Source organism: Chiroxiphia lanceolata, chromosome 25 (genome assembly GCF_009829145.1).
Source record: "Chiroxiphia lanceolata isolate bChiLan1 chromosome 25, bChiLan1.pri, whole genome shotgun sequence".
NCBI classification, from domain to species: Eukaryota; Metazoa; Chordata; class Aves; order Passeriformes; family Pipridae; genus Chiroxiphia; species Chiroxiphia lanceolata.
Window position 1 is genome coordinate 6,735,477 of NC_045661.1, and position 19,554 is coordinate 6,755,030.

A 19,554-nucleotide genomic window follows, 5' to 3' on the forward strand; every position below is an offset into this window, starting at 1 on the left:
AGACGGGAGGGGATGAAGGGGAGGGAAAGGGGGGTTCGGGGTCCCCTCAGCGCTTCGCCCCACCGACCCCGGTCCGGCGCGGGCACAGCCCCGGCCCCCCCTAGAGCCCCGGGCAGGGCCGGGCGGTCTCGGGGGGCCCCGGAACAGCCCCGGCCCGCAGCCCCGGCCCGGCGCGGGCACAGCCCCGACCCCCCTTCACCGGGGCGCTCCCCCAGAGCTCGGCCCGGGGCCGGGGCGGTCCCCGAGGGGGCCAGGAGGTCCCGGCCCGGCCGCAGCCCCTCCCTGTCCCCCCATTACCTCCGTGTCCCCGCACCGGGCGGCGCTTGGTTTTTACGCCCCGTTTTGCGACGGCCGGAAAAGCGGCGGCGGCGGGGCCGGAGGCGGGGCCGGGGCGGGCTCGGCGCGGGAGCGGCTGAGGTAAAGGGCGCGGGGGGCACCGGGACCACCCGCACCGCGGGCACCCAGCCCAGCACCCCTCAGAGACCCCCCTCAGAGACCCCCGATCTCCGTGTGACCCCTCAGGGACACCCTGTGAACCCCTCAGGGACCCCCTGACACCCCTCAGGGACACCATGTGAACCCCTCAGGGACCCCCTGACACCCGTCAGGGACCCCTGACACCCCCTCAGGGACCCTCTGACACCCCTCAGGGACACCCTGTCACCCCTCGGGGACATTCTGTCACCCCTCAGAGATGCTCTCTCACCTCCTCAGGGACCCCTTGTCAAACCCCCTCAGAGACACCCTGACACCCACTCAGGGACACTCTGTGAACCCCTCAGGGACATCCTGTCACCCCTCAGGAATACCCTGGCACCCCCTCAGGGAGCCCCCAAACTGCTGTCACCGCTCAGAACCTTCCTGGCCTCCTTGTCAACCCCTCAGAGACCCCACGACCTTCCTGTCACCCCTCAGTGACCCTGGTGTCCCCCATCTGTCACTCCCCCTCAGTGTCACTCCCACTCTGCTCCTCCTCTGTACCCCTCCCTGGTGCCCCCATCCCCAGAGACCCTCGGGACCCCCAGGAACCTCAAGTGTCCCCCCTCCCTCCCCTGACAAATCCCTCGTGCCCCCTTATCAGCCCTGGTGCCCCCATTGCTGCCCCAGTGTCCCCCCACCACACCCCAGTGCCCCCATTGCTGCCCCAGTGTCCCTCACCATGTCCCCAGTGCCCCCCATAGCTGTCTGGCTGCCCCAGTGACCTCCTCCCCCACCCTCACATCCCCACCATTGCTCCCAGTCCCCTCTGTGCCCTGGGGACCCACCTCTGCCCCTTCACTCTCTGCCCTCCCCCTCCTCCCCCTTTACCCTCTCCTGGCCCTTCCCTCCATCCTGGTCCCTTGTCCCTCTCTCTGTCCCAGCCCCATTCCCCCTGTGCCCTCGCAGTGCCCCCATTCCCAGCTGTCCCCTGGGAATCTCTCCCTGGGGGTGTTTCCAGCTGCTCTCTGGGGCAGGTGGCACTGGCAGCTCCCATGGGCTCATCCCTGGCACGGAGCTCCAGGATCACCCGGAGTGCCAGGAGTGCCAGCAGGGCTGGGGACACCCCTGTGTCACCGTGTCCTGTGCCTGGCACTGCCTGGCTTGGCTCCAGGCTGGAGACCCCCTGGAAGCTGCCTCTCCCTCGTATCCTAGAGCTTTCCTGGCTGCTCGGAGTGAGCCCCGTCACTGCCCTGGGGTGGGGACAGCAGAGGTGACATTTCCTGCTGGGTTTGGGGACAGTGGCCTTCCCCTGCTGCTTATCAGGGTGACCTGACAGGACCCTGTGCTCGGAGTGCTCTGGATTGTGCTGGCTCAGGAGAGCACTGACACACTGCTCTGGCCTTCCTCCCTCATCCCTGCTGCTGGAATATTGTGCTGGAGAGAGAAGGGAGTGTCCTTCGGTGGGGCTTTGTCCTTCCCTGTCCCCTGAGGGAGCAGGGAAGAGGCAGGTGGACAATTCAGGAATTTCCCTTTTCCCACATAATTCCACCGTCCTTTCAGCCTCGTCATTCCAGGTAACACGAACCTCCTGCCCTCAATGGCCTCACTCACCTTCCATTTCCATTTGGAGTCTCTATCCCAGGATGTGGCTGCTCCTGGATTGGGGGGGGAGACACCTCTGAGAGGGTTCAAATGCCTTTACTTTCCAAACACTTCCTTCACTGGAATGATGAGAATGATCTGTGACACCCAACCTGGAACTTAACAACCCCTTAGGACACCAAGGTGCCTGGAGAGCAGGATAAACATTTGGGAAACGTCACAGTTCTGTGGAAAATCGAGGCTGGTCACTGTTGGTGTGGAATCTGTTGGTGAAGGAGCTTGTGACAAAACAGGGAGGTTGAGGGGTTTTCCTTCTCCTGCTGAAAACAGGGACAGCAAGAGAGGAAATGGCCTCAGGTTGCACCAGGGGAGATTCAGGTCAGATATTGGGAAAATGTCTCCATGGAAAGGGCTGCCCAGGGCAGGGTGGAGTCCCCATCCATCTCTGGAAGGGTTCAGAAAACCTGTGGATGTGGCCCCTGGGAACATGGATCAGTGGTGACCACGGCAGTGCTGGGCCAACTCGTGACCTCAGAAGGCTTTTCCAGCCTCAAGGATTCCATGATTCCATGAAGTCCAGGTTGCTCCAGCACCAGCAGCACTGTGGGGTGCCTGTTCCCAGAGGGGCTGCTCCGGCTTTGTGCTGCTCCTGTGCTGGGAACACCATCCCAGGCACTGCTCCTGATCCACCCAAATGGCTGCATCCAGTTGGTTTGTCTGGGAAGCTCCTCACTCCCAGTCCAATCTTCGTGCAGCAACTCCTGTAAATCAGAATGTCTGCATTTCCACCTCCTGTAAACCCAAATGTCTGCATTTCCACCTCCTGTAAATCCAAACGTCTGCATTTCCACCTCCTGTAAATCCAAATGTCTGCATTTCCACCTCCTGTAAATCAAAATCTGCATTTCCAGCACCGCAGCACCCAACAGCCTCCTCCTTACACCACTTGGAACACGGGAAAACCATCCTGTGTTAATCCAACCCTCCAGTGCCATGTCCAGGCCACAGCAGTGACTGTAGGAGGTGCTCACAAGAGTAAATCAGGTGAGTAAGAGCTAAAAACACCTCACACCTGGATTATTCTGCTTTATGTCTCAGAGATTCAGGAAAATGAAGCGAAAAGGTGGAGCTCCAGCACCAAGATGACCTTGGATTCCCCTTGAGCGGTGTTTCCCCGGGTGTCCTTGTCCTCAGTTACGTGGGAAGGGGTTGGTTTGAAACCTGGGAGCTCAGAAATCAAATGAAGGCACTGGGAACATTTAAATGTGAAAGGAGGAGTGTGATTTAGGCATCAGATGGGAGGTGAGAACGACATGCCCAGGAATATAAGATGTGTAACAAAATGGGTAAAACCTGCATTTCTCTTCCCAATTCCCAGTTTATTACAAAAGGTGGGATTGGGAAGTTGCATTCCTTGCTGTTTTACTGCACTGAGTGAACACCAGAGGGCAACCTTCCATTTCAGCTGGAAAATGGGGAAGAAATCAGGCAAGAGCAGCCTGGGCTGATGGGAGTGTCCCTGCCCATGGAATGAGGTGGGCTTGGAGGTGCCTTCCCACCGAAACCAGCCTGGGATTCCAGGATTCTGGAGCCCCTCTGCTCTGGAGCCAGGCTGGGAGAGCTGGGAATGATCCTCTGGAGAAGAGAAGGCTCCAGGGAGACCTCGGAGCCCCTTCCAGGGCCTAAAGGGGCTCCAGGAGAGCTGGAGAGGGACTGGGGACAAGGGATGGAGGGACAGGACACGGGGAATGGCTTCCCACTGCCAGAGGACAGGGATGGATGGGATATTGGGAAGGAATTCCTGGTTGTGAGAGTGGTGCGGGGCTGAGATGGAATTCCCAGAGAAGCTGTGGCTACTCCATCCTTGGAAGTGCCCAAGGCCAGGCTGGAGCAGCCTGGGATGGTGGGAGGTGTCCCTGCTCGGGGCAGGGTGGGATGAGATGGGATTTGAGGTCCCTTCCCACCCAAACCATTCCAGGATTCTGGAGCAGATGTCGAGTCCTGCAGCCTGGCAGGGACTGAAGGAGGGCAGGGATCGAAGGAATCTTTGGTCATTGCCTCCATGTCTGCCTGACATTCTCAAAGGTTATTAAGAGTTCTGAAAGGTTTATTATGAGTTCTCAAAGGTTTACTGACATTCTCAAAGGTTTACTGAGAGTTTTCAAAGGTTTACTGAAATTCTCAAAGGTTTACTACGAGTTCTTGAAGGGTTAGTGAGATTTTTCAAAGGTTTAATAGGATTTCTCAAGTGTTTACTGAAGAGTTCTCAAAGGTTTACTGAGAGTTCTTAAAGGGTTACTGAGATTTTTCAAAGGTTTAGTGGGAATTCTCAAGGGTTTACTAAGAGTTCTCAAAGGTTTACTACGAGTTCTTGAAGGTCTAGTGAGATTTTTCAGAGGTTTACTGGGATTCTCAAAGGTTTATTGAGATTTTTCAGAGGTTTACTGAGGTTCTCAAAGGTTTATTCAGATTTCCCAGAGGTTTACTGAGATTCTCAAGGGTTTACTGAGGTTCTCAAAGGTTTATTGAGATTTTTCAGAGGCTTGCTGAGAGCTGTGGCTGCTGATGGAGCCTCCCTCAGCCCCAGTGTGACACGTCCTCTGTCACCTCCCCGGGGCTGTCACAGCACAAGGAAGAGACAAATGGGCTCATTTATCCCCAGTGACCCCCTGCCTCTGTTCTGGCAGCACCAAACCCCAGCTGGGCTGGAAAGTGACTCTGCAGGTTGTTAATGATCCTCTGAGGGGTTCAATTACCATTGCTGAGGTAATTTGGGTTATTTATTGTTATTTCTATGCTGGGAAGACAAATGTTCACTTGGGGTTGGCAGGAGAGGGGGGAGAGAAACATCCAACTGCTGGATGAGGAGCATCTGCCTTGAGGAGGGTGAAACCCCTGAGAAATCCTGGGAAATGCCTGAGAAATCCTGGAAACCCCTGAGAAATCTTAGGATAGCCCTGAGAAATCCTGGGAAAATCCTGAAAAATCTTAGAAAAACCCCAAGAAATCCTGGAAACCCTTGAGAAATCCTGGAAACCCTTGAGAAATCTCGGGAAACCCCTGAGAAATCCCGGGAAACCCCTGAGAAATCCTGGGAAACCCCTGAGAAATCCTGGGAAACCCCTGAAAAATCTTAGGAAACACCTGAGAAATCCTAGAAACCCTTGGAGAATCTCAGTAAAACTTTGGGAACTCTCAGTACACCCTTGAGAAATCCTATTAAACCTTTGAGGATCTCAGAAAACCTTTGAGAATTCTTATTAAACTTGGAGAAATCTTCGTAAGCCTTTGGGAATCTCAAAAACCTTTGGGAATCTCAGTAAAAGTTTGAGAAATCTCAATAAAGGTTTGAGAATCTCAATAAAGGTTTGAGAACTCTCAGAAAACCTTCCAGAACTCTCAGAAAACCTTGAAGAATCTCAGAAAACATTTGATAACTCTCAGTAAACCCTTGAGAACCTCAGTAAACCTTTGAAAAATCTCACTAAACCTTCAAGAACTCTCACTAAACCTTTGAGAACTGTTTGTAAACCCTTGGGAACTCTCAGTAAACCTTGGAGAACTCTTAGTAGACCTCTGAAAAAACTCACTAAACCTTCAAGAATTCTCACTAAACCTTTGAGAACTCTCACCAAGCCTTTGAGAACTCTCACCAAGCCTTTCAGAACTCTCACCAAACCTTTGAGGACTCTCACAAAACCTTCAAGAACTCTCCCCAACCCTCTGAGGACTCTGACCCCCCTCTCCCCCCTCCCCAGACCCCGTGTGCTGTCCCCGGTGTGCCATGTGGTGGTTCCAGGGCCTGTCCTTCCTGCCCGTGGCCCTGGTGCTGTGGTCGGCGGCGTCCTTCGTGTTCTCCTACATCACTGCCACGGTGCTGCGCCACGTGGACCCGCTGGTGCCCTACATCAGGTCAGGGATTGTCCCTGTGCCCTACATCAGGTCAGGGATTGTCCCTGTGCCCTACATCAGGTCAGGGATGTGTCCCTACATCAGGTCAGGGATGTGTCCCTGTCCCAGCCCTGGGAATTCCTCCCAGCTCCCAGACTCCAAGGGTTTGTCCCAACAGCTCCAGGTTGTGGTTCCTGGTTGGGGTTGTTAGAGAGAGTTGGAGGTTGTGTCAGACTGGGAGAGGGTGGGATGGGATACTGGGAAGGAATTCCTCCCTGGCAGGGTGGGGAGGGGCTGGGATGGAGTTCCCAGAGGATGCCCCATCCCTGCGAGTGTCCAAGGCCAGGCTGGAGCAGCCTGGGATAATGGGAGGTGTCCCTGCCCAGGGCAGGGGTGGAACTGGGTGGGATTTAAGGTCCCTCCAACCCAAACTATCCTGGGATTCCAGGATTCTGGAGCCCCTCTGCTCTGGAGCCAGGCTGGGAGAGCTGGGAATGTTCCCCTGGAGAAGAGAAGGCTCCAGGGAGACCTCGGAGCCCCTTCCAGGGCCTAAAGGGGCTCCAGGAGAGCTGGAGAGGGACTGGGGACAAGGGATGGAGGGACAGGACACAGGGAATGGCTTCCCACTGCCAGAGGGCAGGGATGGATGGGATACTGGGAAGGAATTCCTGGCTGGGAGGGGCTGGGATGGAATTCCCAGAGAAGCTGTGGCTGCTCCGTCCCTGGAATTTCTCTTCTCCAGCGACACAGGGACGATTCCACCGGAAAGATGCTTGTTTGGGATCATGTTGAATGTTTCCACCTTCCTGGGTGAGTGGGAAAAGCTCCAAACAATTTCCTTTCCCCCTCAGGTCATGGATGGGCCCAGAAATCCCAGGCAAAACTCAAACCTTGGGCAATAAATCTCTGTGGAGAGGAAAGGATGGGCCAGGGGGGTTATCTGGGAATCCAGCATGGGAATTGCATCTTCCAGAAGGGCAGGAAAGGCTTTAAAAACCCAATGAGATGAATAAAAGCAACAAAAATGAGAATTCCAGGCAGTTATTTACCTGGAAAGAGGGAAAAACCAACGGGGGGGGGGGGGGTTGTAAATGAAGAAGATCTCAGGAAAATCCATATCTTGAAATTCTTTGCTCTGTATCGTCCCAGTTTGCACTCCCAGCCCCTCAGCTTTCCCATTCCTGTGATCCAGAAAAAAGTCCCTGGATTTTAAGGAATTCCTTGTGTCACTCAGCACCTTCCCAGTGGGAAAAGGACCCTGGGAATGTCACTGTTGTCCCTGCAGGAGTGGCCACGATGTACGTCCGGTACAAACAGGTGTGTGCCCTGATCCCAGGGAATTCCAGGATCCTCAGGCTCAACAGGATTGGCCTCACCTTGGGCTGGATGAGCTGCTTTGGCCTCTGCATCATCGCAAACTTCCAGGTTTGGGCTTTCCTTGCCTTCTTCTGAAATCCCGGGGAAAGTTTTCATGGAAAATTGGGGGATTTGGGTCCAATTCCCACCTGGAAACTGTTAAAAAAATTATCATTTTCTTTTAGTTATTCCTTATTTCCTTTGAGAGTAAACTGGGGCTTTTTGGGTCATATTCCCACCTGGAAACTGTTAAAAAAACTGGATTTTTTTTTAGTCACTCCTTCTTTCCTTTGGGACTCATGAGCAGCCCCTTCCAAAGCCCCCCAGGCTTTGCAGGAGGGACACTCGGATCTCCTTCCAGAGGGTTGGAATTCCCAGTTCTCCTGGAGTGTTTTTAAGTGTTGCTGCGTATTCAGCCTCGTTCCCTTCGAGGATTCCAGGAGAATTCCACACAGTCCTTGTTCAGAGTCCTTTGGGGAAATGCTGAACCGTGTTCTTTTCCTCTCATTTTGGGTCCTGGAATTCTGAGGTGTTTCTCCTGTTTTCCATGATTTTTCCTGGATTCCAGGGATAGCAATGCTGTTGTGTCTCCCGTTCCCGGCAGGAATTCCCTGCCCCAATTCCTGCATTTCTGTCCGTTATTAATGCCAGCAACTCCCACAAATCCCTGTGTTTAAGGCACAGCTCTCACCTGGAATTTCACCACAAGAGCTTCCCAAAAGCAGCGATTCCAAGGGCTGGAAACTCCAATTCCAAGGGCTGGAAACTCCAATTCCAAGGCAAATATCCCAATTCCAAGGCAAATCTCCCAAGCACTTGCACAATCCAGCCCTGCTTTGGCTGGGAAGGGAGAACAACCCAAGGGGGGGAACTTCCAAAGTTTTCCAGAGGAAAATGGTTCCGGGGGGGTTCCAAGAAAAGCAGGATGTGCTTCCTTTTCCCAGAAATGTGTCCTGTACTACATCCACGTGCTGGGGGCCTGCCTGACCTTCGGAGTGGGAGCCCTTTACATGCTGTTCCAGACCATCCTGTCCTTCCACATGCAGCCGGAATTCCACGGCAAGGGGATCTTCTGGGCCCGCCTGGCCGTGCTCCTCTGGAGCTCCTGCAGCATCGGGAGCAGTATCCTTTCCTGGGAATGTGCCACTGGGACACGGGAGAATCCACGGGCTTGAGATCCAGCTTAATGTAACCCCGGCTGGAAGGAATGTGCACCTTGGAATGTGAGCATGCTGGATTCTGTATTCCAGCTGGGAATGTGCAGCTTGGAGCATGCTGGATTCTGTATTCCAACCTGGAATACACAGCCTGTGCTGTGCTGTGTTCGTTATTCCAACCTGGAATGCTCAGCCTGTGCTGTGTTCCATATTCCAACTGGGAATACGGGAAAATGGAGTACTTTTAATATCCCCCCACTAAAATCAAGGGAAGAGGAACGGCCCCCAGCCTTTGTCCTCCCTTTTCCCAGAGACTGGAAATAGGAAAAATCAGGATTTATCACCAGCGGGTCTGAGTAAGTTGGGAAGGGAAGTGCACATTCCAAGGGCGAGTCCAAAGGGATTTTGGCCTCTGATCCTCCCCCCGGCCCATCCTGCAGTCCAGACACAAGAGGTTTGTGCCCGACATTCCCTCCAGCATTCCCTCAGCTCTGGAATCCATCACCACCCTCAGCCTTGGACCCTGAGGACTGGAACAGCTCTGGGGTTCAGGGAAACAGGGAATCCTGGAATGGTTTGGGTTGGAGGGACTTTAAATCCCATCCCACCCCTGCCCTGGGCTGGGACACCTCCCACCATCCCAGGCTGCTCCAGCCTGGCCTTGGACACTCCCAGGGATGGGGCCATCCTCTGGGAAATCCAGTCCAGGGCCTCTACATCGTAGCAGGAAGGATTCCTTCCCAATATCCCATCTCTCCCTGCCCTCTGGCAGTGGGAAGCCATTCCCTGTTGTCCATGTGTGCCAAAAGAGGCCTTTTCCCTCTCCAGAATCACTGGAGAGTCAGGAAAGAGAACCACCTTGATGGCCCCAAATGTTGTGTTTGGAATTGAAGACTCAGCTCTGTGTCAAACAGGAGCACTCCAAACCTCTGGAATCCACATTCCAAAGGCAGGACTGCAAAGCCTTTCCTTAAACACTTCCCTGGATCCAGGCCACTGATTTAATGCCCAGCAATCCCACTTATTTCCAGGCTGGCAGCCAACACCAGCACTGACCCACATTCCCCATTTTCTGGGGATGGAGCAGCTCCCTGAGCTCTGGGAATCACGCTGGGATAGTGAGGAACAGGTTGGAGACGGCAGGAGTCCCTCCCTGCTGAGGGGGCTGGGAGACAGCGGGGAAATCATCCAGGAAACCTGGAGATTCCTTGTCCCTGTCAGGAATCTTTGGAGGGATCCCTGCAAACGGGATTTGGGGCTCTGAGCCCTGAGGAGCCAAGCAGGGGGAACTGAAAGGGAGGATTCAGCTCCAATCCCACATCCCAAAACCCCACAGGCCTCAAGCCTGGAGAGGTTTCCTGAAACCCTGTGGTGTGACCATGATGATGAGGAAGCTGGAGAAATAGGGATGTGGGATAATGTGAGTCGGGATGGGGGAAAAAGGGAAATTAGGATAATTTTCTAAGAGAGAAATTAGAGTAATTTTCTAAATGAACACCCTGACAGGAGGGGGATCCAGGGAATGAGGGACAGGACAAAGGAAAACGGCCTCCAGCTGTGCCAGGGGAGGGGCAGGTTGGATATTGGGGAAAATTCCTACCTGGAAAGGGTTGTACAGCTCCGGAAGGGGCTGCCCAGGGAGGTTTGGAAGCCCCATCCCTGGAGGTGTCCAAAAACTGTGGGGATGTGGCACTTGGGGGGTCAGTGGGGACCTGGAGAACAGTTGGACTCAATCCCAGAGGGCTTTTCCAGCCTCAGCAATTCCCTGGTTCTCCAGGTTCTCCTCCCCAGAAGGTCATTAGTGCCCCACTAACGAGGAGAGGGGGAACCAGAGGGGTTTGTGTCACCGGGATCAAATTCCTCCCACTCCATCAGGAACCAGGAGCTCCCAGAGCAGCTGAATTCCCGGGGAATCAGGGAATTCCTGCACTCAGCTCAGCATCCAGAGCTCCCAGCCCAAAAGGTTCCATTTTTAGGGAGCTGCCTCCTCTGACCAGCTTTTCCTTTGGATTAATCCTGGTTTAAATGGAATAACTGATATTTGCTGGACAGTGGAAGCCACTGTATCTTCTCAGAGAACATTTAAACAACATTTAAAGAACCACCTTCCAGGAAACAACAACAAAAGGAGCATTTAAGGAATGAAGATGATATAAATTAGGAAATACTAAAAATGAATATTCCAGGGTGCTGCCTTTGAAAGCAAACAAGGCAGAAGCGAGGGCAGGACGCTGGAGGGAGAGTCCTCTGGAGAGATCCATTTGGTTCTCGCCTGAACATCAGCACCTCCCATGCTCCCAGTGCTCCCAGACTGGGACTGGTCCCAGCTGTGCCCCGAGCCAGGCCTGGGATGGGATGCTCCAGCTGGACACTGGCATCTGGAAAATGATCCAATTCCTCCCACCCCATCAGTGACCAGGAGCTCCCAGAGCATCTGAATTCCCAGGGAATTGGGGAATTCCTGCACTCAGAGCATCCAGAGCTCCAAACCACTCACAGCCACTTTCAGAGAGCTTTGGAAGTCTGCATTCCCAGTTTGTGCTGGGAAGCCCCACCCAAACAAGTCCTTCCCCATCAGGAGGCTCTGGAGGTTTGATCTCATTGACCATAGATGGGGTTTGATACCTCAGGGCTGGGAAAGCAGATTGGCTCCAAATTAGCCTGATTTCCTTGGCAAAGGCAGGAGCCCTGGCTTCCTTCCCTGGACAAGGGGTTGGAAAAGTTGGATTAGAGTCTGGAAAGATCTGGGTCTGGGATTAAATGAGGAGTTACTGGGGGTTTTTCCCTTGGCTGCTGTTTGAAATCCCAAGAGTTCCAAATCCTGACTAAGAAAGGAAAGCTGGCACAGAATTCCAGCCTGGGACCCACCAGGCAAGAATTCCAGGTGGTTGGGAGGCTGAAAAGCCAATGGAGAAAGAGATCTGGGCTCCGTGAGCCTGGAAAACACCCCTGAAAATATTCCAGGTGCTCAGGAAGTGCTGCCAGCTGGTCACAGCTCCGGTGCTTCCATGAGGACACTGGGATCAGGGATAAGGAGCTATGCTTCCATGAGGACACGAGGACTGGGGAGGGATGAGGAAAAGCAGCTCCCAGAGAACAAGGGGCTGGGTGCAGGGCTGAGTTGACCCTTTGATGGGACAGGAATTGATGGATTGGGATGAGCTCCAGGGTGGGAAGGGCCCGTGGCCCCAGCGCTGCTCCTCCCCCAGAGGAGCCTCACAGAGAGCAGTCCGAGCCCAAAGCCAGGCCTAAAGCCCCCGGATACCCATCCTTGTCCATGACCCTTCCAAAGACAGGCCTAAAGCTCTGGAGGCCCATCCTTGTCCCTGCCCCCTCCTTGACATTCCGCAGTGTCCGTGTCCTCGGGGCTCCTCTACAGCGGCCGCTACGGATCCGGCCTGGAGCAGAGGCTGCACTGGGACCCCCGGGACAGGGTAAGGCCTGGGGGGATGGGACACTGATCCAGTGGGATTGGGGGAATGGGGGGACATTCCTGCAGCTCCAAACGCGGCGTGGGGGGGAGAGGAGCTCCCTGGAGTCCTGGAATGCCAGGCTGGAGTGGGTAGAAAGGGACCTCAAAGCCCATCCAGTCCCAGCCCTGCCCTGGGCAGGGAGACCTCCCACCATCCCAGGGATACCTCCCGCTGTCCCAGGCTGCTCCAACCTGGCCCTGGACACTTCCAGGGATGGGGCAGCCACAGCTTCTCTGGGAATTCCATCCCAGCCCTTCCCCACCCTCCCAGCCAAGAATTCCTTCCCAATATCCCATCCATCCCTGCCCTCTGGCAGTGGGAAGCCATTCCCTGTGTCCTGTCCCTCCATCCCTTGTCCCCAGTCCCTCTCCAGCTCTCCTGGAGCCCCTTTAGGCCCTGGAAGGGGCTCCAAGGTCTCCCTGGAGCCTTCTCTTCTCCAGGGGAACATTCCCAGCTCTCCCAGCCTGGCTCCAGAGCAGAGGGGCTCCAGAATCCTGGAATCCCAGGATGGTTTTGGGTGGGAAGGCACCTCAATTCCCCCCTCATTCCACAGGCAGGCACGCTTCCCATAGAGCAGGTTGTTCCAACCTGGCCTTGGGCAGTTCCAGGGATGGAGATTCCACAACCACCTCTCTGGACAACCTGTGCGAGAACTCGCTGAAGTTCTGCTTCCACAAAACAGTTGGAGCTCCAAGTGTGACTTTAAATCAATCCCAAACCAGTTGGAGCTCCAACTGTAAATTCCAATCAATCCCTCCTGTTCCCAGAGCCGGAGGGTTTGTTGCTCAGGCCCAGCTCTGGATTGAGCCTTCAGGTTTTCCTGGCCATTCCCACTCTTCATTCCTGGAGGCTCTAAGGAATTGTGTTCTCCAGGGGGATATGGGATGTCCCGAGGCATTTTGTGTCACAGCAGCTCCCAGAGCAGCTTTTCCCAGCGATTCCCCCTCTCCCCACAGGGATACCCCCTGCACATGGTCAGCACTGTCTCCGAGTGGTCCTTGGCCTTCTCCTTCCTCAGCTTCTTCCTCACCTACATCCGGGACTTCCAGGTAACGGGAATTCACGGAGCTGCTGCTCCTGCCCCACCTGGCAGAGAGCAGGGATGGGTTTGGGTCCAAGGTGGGACCAAATTATGCCCAACTTAGATCAGATTTTGGGGAATCCTCTGGGCTGGAGACCTTTGAGGTGACGGAGTCCAGCCCTGAGCCAGCGCGGGGCCGTGCCGGGCTGGAGGATCCCTGTGGGATCCAGGGAGGATCCATGGAGGAAACCCCAGCTCTATCCCAGCTCTGCTCCCACAGCCAGCACCACACTGGCCTGGGCTGGGTTTAACTGACCTCAGCTGGTTGTAACTGGCTTGGACTGGTTTTAACTGGCCTGAGCTGGCTCCAGCTGGCTCTTACTGGCTTCAACTGCCTCAGCTGGTTTTAACAGGCTTTAACTGGTTTTAACTGAGTTTGACTGACTTTAACAGGCTTTAACTGGTTTTAACTGGGTTTGACTGACTTTAACAGGCTTTAACTGGTTTTAACTGGTTTTGACTGACTTCAACTGGCTTCAACTGGCTCCAAATGCCTTTAACTGATTTTAACTGGCTTTAATTTACTTCGACTGTTCCAACTGGTTCCAACTGGCATCAACTGGTTTTAACTGGCTTTAACTGACTTTAACTGGTTTTGACTGACCGGAATTCCCAGTTAGGGGAGGCACTGACTGGAATTCCCAGTGCAGGGGGATCACTGACCGGAATTCCCAGTGTGGGATGAGGCACTGACTGGAATTCCCAGTGTGGGATGAGGCACTGACCGGAATTCCCAGTGCAGGGAATGTCTGGGGCAGGGGTGAGGCCTGACCAGAATTCCCTGAATTCCCCCAGAAGGTGTCCCTGGGGGCTGTGGTGACTCTACAGGGACGGACCCTCCACCACGTCCCCCCCCCACGCTCCGGGGCCGAGGAGCAGGGGCTGCTCTTCCCAGGGAGTGTCTGATGGAGCTCCCAGAACTCAGGAATTCCTGCAGCAGCAGCAGCAGTTGGTCCTTCCCAGCATTTCTGCCGTCCCAAGCCAGAGTCCTGTTCCCTCCCAGCTGTGCCCGACCTGCCGGAGCCGGGCCTGGTCCTGACATTTCTGCCTCAGTGAGCATTAAATGAAGGGAATAACGAGCTCTGTGTCCTCATCACTCCCCCTCAGCCCCCACCTCCCTCTCTCCAGCCCCTGCCCTGCCCCCTGTGGGGCTGAGCCAGGACCTGCTCCAAGTTTCACGGGATCATGGAATGGTTGGGGTTTGGAGGGACCTGGAAGCCCTACTGGTTCCACCCCTGTCACCTCCCACTGTCCCAGGTGGCTCCAATCTGGCCTTGGACACTTCCAGGGGTGGAGCAGTCACAGCTTCTCTGGGAATTCCATCCCAGCCCATCCCCACCTTCCCAGCCAAGAATTCCTTCCCAGTATCCCATCCATCCCTGCCCTCTGGCAGTTTGAAGCCACTCCCTGTGTCCTTCCCTCCATCCGTTGTCCCCAGCCCCTCTCCACAGTTCTTGTTGGTCCCCTCAGGCCCTGGGAGGCCACAATGGGGTCATCCCAAAGCTTCTCTTCTCCAAAAATCCCAACTCTCAGCCTTTCCTCATGGGACAAGTTTTCCAGCCATTGGATCATCTCCGTGGCCTCCTCTGGACTCGCTCCAACAGCTCCACGTCCTTTTGGTGCGGGGGGGGGGTCTCACCTGAGGGGGCAGAGGGGCAGGATCCCCCCTCCCCACTGCCCACGATCCCTGTGGGATCAGCCCAGGGCATGGGATCATGTCCAGCCTCTCCCCCACCAGCCCCCCAGGTCCTTCTCCCCGGGCTGCTCCAGCTGCTCATTCCCAGCCTGGATGGATCCCCGGGGGTTGCCCTGACCCAGGGGCAGCACCAGCCCTTGTGAAACCTCCTGAGATCCCAGGGGCCACTCCTGGAGCTGGTCCAGGTCCCTCAGGGTGGCCCCATCCCTCAGGGTGTCCCTGCACCCCCAGCTCGGGGTCACTGAGCCCTGCCAGGGCCCCGACCCCTCTGTGTCCTCAGGGACGATGTGAGATCCCCCTGGGCCCAGATGGACCCCAAGGGCAGCGCTGTCACTGCTGTCCTTCAGGACTCTGAGTGACCACTTCCCTCTGGATGGGACAATCCACCACAGAATCCACCTCTCTCCAGTTCAGACAGGAGGTGTTGGGGTCTGTGGAAGTCAACATTTATGGAAGTCCAGACAAACGACACCTGTGGCCCTTCCCTTGTCCACTGATGGAGCTTCTCACGTTGAGCTCCTCGTCCTCCCGCACCCCCAGGTCCTTCTCTCCAGGGCTGCTCCCAATCCCTTCATCCCCAGCCTGGATTTGTGCCTGGAGCTGCTCCAGCTCAGGGAAGGATCTTGTGCTTGATCTCACTGAACTTCATGAGGTTGGCACGGTCCCACCTCTCCTGCCTGTCCGGGTCCCTCTGGATGTCCCATCCCTTCCCTGTGGTGTGACCCCACCCAGAGCTCAGTGCCATCAGCTCCTCCTGAGGTGCCTCAATCACTGTCCGTGACCCCAGTGAAGGTTGAATTGCTCCAGTCCCACACTGAGCCCTGAGAAGCCGCTGGTCCCTGGGCTCCACGTGGCATCGAGCCACGGGCACAGCTCTGAGTGTCCCCATCCAGCCAGGTCCTCACCCAGCGAACTCCAGCCACAGATCCGTGTCTGCAGCTCGGAGAGGAGTGTCATGGGGACAGTGTCAGGGGGACAGAGTCAAGAGGGACAGAGCCATGTGGGGTGGTGTCACGTGGGGCAGTGTCACAGGGACAGTGCCACGTGCTGAGCCCCAGCCCAGGAATGGTGTCATTGTTCTCTCCTCACCTCCAGCACTGTCCCCCCCAGGTGACACCACGAGAGCATTTCAGGCACAATTTGCCCTCAGAGCAGCCAGGTTGGCTGTCACCAAACCTCCTCATCTTCCATGTGCAGCTTCCAGAAGGATCTGCTCCGTGACCTTGCTGGGCACCACCGTGAGACTCATTGCCCTGGAGTGCCCTGGCTCTTCCTTCTTTTAAAAATGGGGCCAAATTTCCCCTTTTCCCATCTGTGGGAACTTCCCAGACTGCCCCAACTCCTCAGATGTGATGGGGAGTGAGGAGGCACTTCCACCATCTCCCTTGAGATCCTGGGAAGCAGCTCAGCAGGTCCCACGGACTTGGGCACCTTCAGGATCCTTAGATGGTCTCTCTGATCTTCTCAAGTCCAGGAATGGGAAGGGGTCCAGCTGGGAAGGGTCTGGAGCAGCAGGAGCAGCTGAAGGAGCTGGGGGGGCTCAGCTGGAAAAAGGAGGCTCAAGGGGGACCTTCTCCCTCCAGAATCCCTGACAGGAGGCGGGAGCCGGGGCGGGGGGGGGGGTCAGTTCTGCTCCCAGGGAACAAGGGACAGGAGGAGAGGGAACAGCCTCCAGCTGTGCCAGGGAGGGTCAGGTGGGACATCAGGAGGAATTCTTCCTGGAAAGGGTGGTCAGCTTGGCAGGGGCTGCCCAGGGAGGTTTGGTGTCCCCACCCTGGAGGTGTCCAAGGAATGCCTGGACGTGGCACTCAGTGCTCTGGGCTGGGGGACAAGGTGGGGATGGTCACAGGTTGGACTCGATGGTCCTGGAGGGCTTTTCCAACCTCCAGGATTCTGGGATTCTCCTGCTGTGGACGGTCCTTCCTTCTGCAGTCCTGCACTGGTGCTGGGGAGGGCTGAGGCACAAAACCCTGGAGACCCTCAGCCTCCTCCAGGCCCTGGGGAACCAGGTCTCCTGTTTCCTCCTGGAGGAAGGACAAGTCTTCCTCTTCCCCAGTCTTCCTCTTGTCACCAACAGAAGCTTTTCTGTTGCCTTGATGTCCCAGGCCAGGTTCAACTCCACCAGCCACCTCTCCTGACCTGGCCCTGCCTGCTCAGCCCAGCTCTCGTTCTCCTCCTGGGCTGCCTGTCCTTCCTTACACCCTCTGGAGGCTTCATTTCCTGGTGGAGTTTGTCCAGGAGCCCCTTGTTCACCCTCCCAGGCATTTTTGTCCAACTTCCTCCTCCTTGGGCTGCGTCGCTCCCAAGCCTGGAGGTGACACTCGAGTGTCAACCTTGGGCTTCTCTTCCCTGCAGGGCTTTATCCCAGGGGACTCTGCCCAGCAGACCCCTGCAGAGGCCAAACTTTGCTCTCCAGAGCCCAGGGCAGGGTTTGCTGTGCCGTCCTCACTGTCCCAGGAGCTCCAACTCCACCGTTCCACGCCCTCAGCCCCTCCTGGGGGGTGAACACGAGGTCCAGCACAGCCCTTGCTCCTTGTTGACTCCTCCACCTCCTGGAGACGGAATTTATCCCCATCGACACATCCCAGAACCTCCCAGGTCAATTCCGCCCCTCTGTGCTGGGTGGGTGAAGCCCCTCTTGAGGGGGTTTGTGGACATGACACTGGTGGCTCCTGCCTGTCCAGGGCCTCCTCCAGGGGGTTTTCCTGGTTTTCCTGTTCAGGTGTCCTGCACAGACCCCAAAAGCCACTCCCAGTGCTTCCAGTGCCTGTGTCTGGTTCAGTGCTGGGCTTACCTGTGTCAGGTTTCCGGTGGGATTTGATCCTCTGGAGGGTCTTTTCCAACCTGAACGATCCTCTGGGTGCACAAATGTCTGGGACAGGCCTTGGGAAGGGCTGTGGGGGGTTGTCCCCAGCTGAGCAGGGACATCAGGCCAGTCCTGCCCAGTTCAGGTGATTGGGCCCAGCCCAGCCCCAGCTTTGCCCCCCAGCCTGTCCTGTCCAGCCCCTGCTGCTCCCTCTGCTCTTGGGACCCGAAACTCCCAAAAGGTTTTCCACGGATTCTTCCGGAGTATTTGCTCAAGGGAACAGTTTTAATTCATGGCCTAAATCCATGGATTTCATCAGTACTTGGAGTTGTCCCAGTGTGGAACTGCAGCACCTCCTGCCCCCAGGGACTGTCCCTGCGGGGGCACAGCCAGCATTCCCAGAACTCCCGTTCCTGCTGGAAACTCCTCAAGGATCCTGGGAGCCCAGGGATGAACAAGGGCAGGAAAACCAAACCCATGCTGCAGACGATGAGTCCAGGTGAGGAGCAGCTCCAACAACCTCCAGGTCTTTCCTTGGCTCTTGGGAGCCCTTTGCTCCTGTTGGAACAACTTTTCCCCCTCAGAGAGGCTTCTCCTGGCTCTCAGTGACTCTCCCAAATTGCATGGATATCATTCCAAGAAGGCTCCTCTATCTCTTCACACTTGGCTTCGCTTTGTCCTTCTGATCTGCACCAGGGGTTTTCCAGGATCAGACTGGAAACAGACCATTCACTTTTTTTCCACCAAATCCTACTGGTCACGTTCCATCCCAACCTCACAGTGAGGATTCTTCTCCCAGTTTTCAGCATTTTAGGGACAACTCGGGCCAATGGACGCCTCAAGTTGGGCAGAAGAGCTTCTGGGAGACAGATGTTGTGGAATGTCAGTGCTGGAATCCTCCAGGGAAAGGAGAGGGAAGGAGATCTTCGCTTCATTAAATTTCTTTGGAGATCTTGGAAAACAGGGGGAAGACGTTTGTCATAAGACACCAGACACGAGGCTGCTTCCACCTCCTTCCTGGTTCCCACCTCTTCACATCCTGTGGGATGGAGTCGGTGTCCTTCCAGCATCCCAAAAACCGTGTCTGGGATGTGGGAGTGACACCCCCATGTTTGGAGCAGCCACGGGACATCCAGGATTCCTCCTCCTCCCACTGTGTGACACCAGAGCGGGCTGGGGACAGACCAGGACTCGGGATGGACCAGAAGGTGGGTGGACAAGCTGGGAATGGATGAGAAGTTGGGGATGAACAAAAGTTGGGAATGAACAAGAAGTTGGGAAAGAACAATAAGTTGGGGATGAACAAGAATCTCGGGATGGACGAGAAGCTGGGAGTGGACCAGAAGTTGGGAATGCACAAGAAGTTGGGAAAGAACAAGAAGTCAGGGATGGACAAGTTGGGACTGGACCAGAAGTTGGGGATGGACACGAAGCTGAGATGGACACAGCCAGGACCGTTTTCCCAGCCTGATCCCAGGGATTTCCGGGCCATCCGAGGTCCTGCTCAGCAATAAAAGCCCGATGGTAGCAGGAGGAGGCAGCGACATTTTTGATCCCAGGATTCTCTTCCCAATTTAACATCACACACATGGAGAGCCTGGAAGTGGCCAATCCTCTGCCCGCTGACAGCACGGGGATCCAGTTCCTGATTTGGCTTTTCCAAAGTGCCTTTGGCTCAAGCCCCAGCTCCATGGGTTTGTCCTTCCCCCCATCCCATGGGAGGGGAGCGTGGGAGCAGCCTGGGATGGGCCAAGGTCAACCACAGAGGGAGCATTCTCACCTCTCCCACAGAACTGCTGACTCATCTCTGACAGCCTTGGCCAAACCTGGGCCTCTCCCACCCGTCCCAGGAACAGCAGACAGGAATTGTCCTCACTGGCTGCTCAAAACCCCACATTTTCCCCCAAATCCCGTGGAATTGTCCCCTTTGCTTTGCACATTTACCACTGTGGGTCCCACACCTGCGGTGGCCACAGAATTATGGAATATCCTGGGTTGGGATCAGAGTCCAACCCCTGGTCCCTCCCTCAACCCTTGACTGTCCAATTCAGCCACATCCTTCTCTCTCCAGC

At 55.7% G+C, this 19,554-nt stretch overlaps 2 protein-coding genes across 4 annotated transcripts in view; one reads left to right on the forward strand and one right to left on the reverse strand.

Annotated features, from left to right (window-relative positions):
• CEPT1 (choline/ethanolamine phosphotransferase 1) overlaps positions 1-394 on the reverse strand; it is a 31,193-nt gene extending 30,799 nt beyond the window's left edge. The window contains 1 exon segment of the mRNA XM_032710444.1: positions 298-394. The gene's annotated coding sequence lies outside the window, so the exon portion shown is untranslated.
• On the forward strand, positions 370-14,059 carry DRAM2 (DNA damage regulated autophagy modulator 2). Of its 3 annotated transcripts, none has more exons than XM_032710445.1 (9): positions 370-417; positions 3,121-3,216; positions 5,781-5,934; positions 6,656-6,723; positions 7,199-7,338; positions 8,214-8,391; positions 11,778-11,860; positions 12,856-12,948; positions 13,776-14,059. In XM_032710445.1, exons 3-9 carry the CDS (start codon positions 5,807-5,809, stop codon positions 13,884-13,886), a joined length of 801 nt encoding a protein of 266 aa, XP_032566336.1. In that variant the 5' UTR covers positions 370-417; positions 3,121-3,216; positions 5,781-5,806; the 3' UTR covers positions 13,887-14,059. The 3 variants fall into 3 exon arrangements, with proteins under 3 accessions (XP_032566336.1, XP_032566339.1, XP_032566338.1); XM_032710448.1 differs by having other exon boundaries at positions 13,779-14,059; XM_032710447.1 differs by lacking the exon at positions 370-417 and adding an exon at positions 1,971-1,994.
• Positions 14,060-19,554: the final 5,495 nt, after the last annotated feature.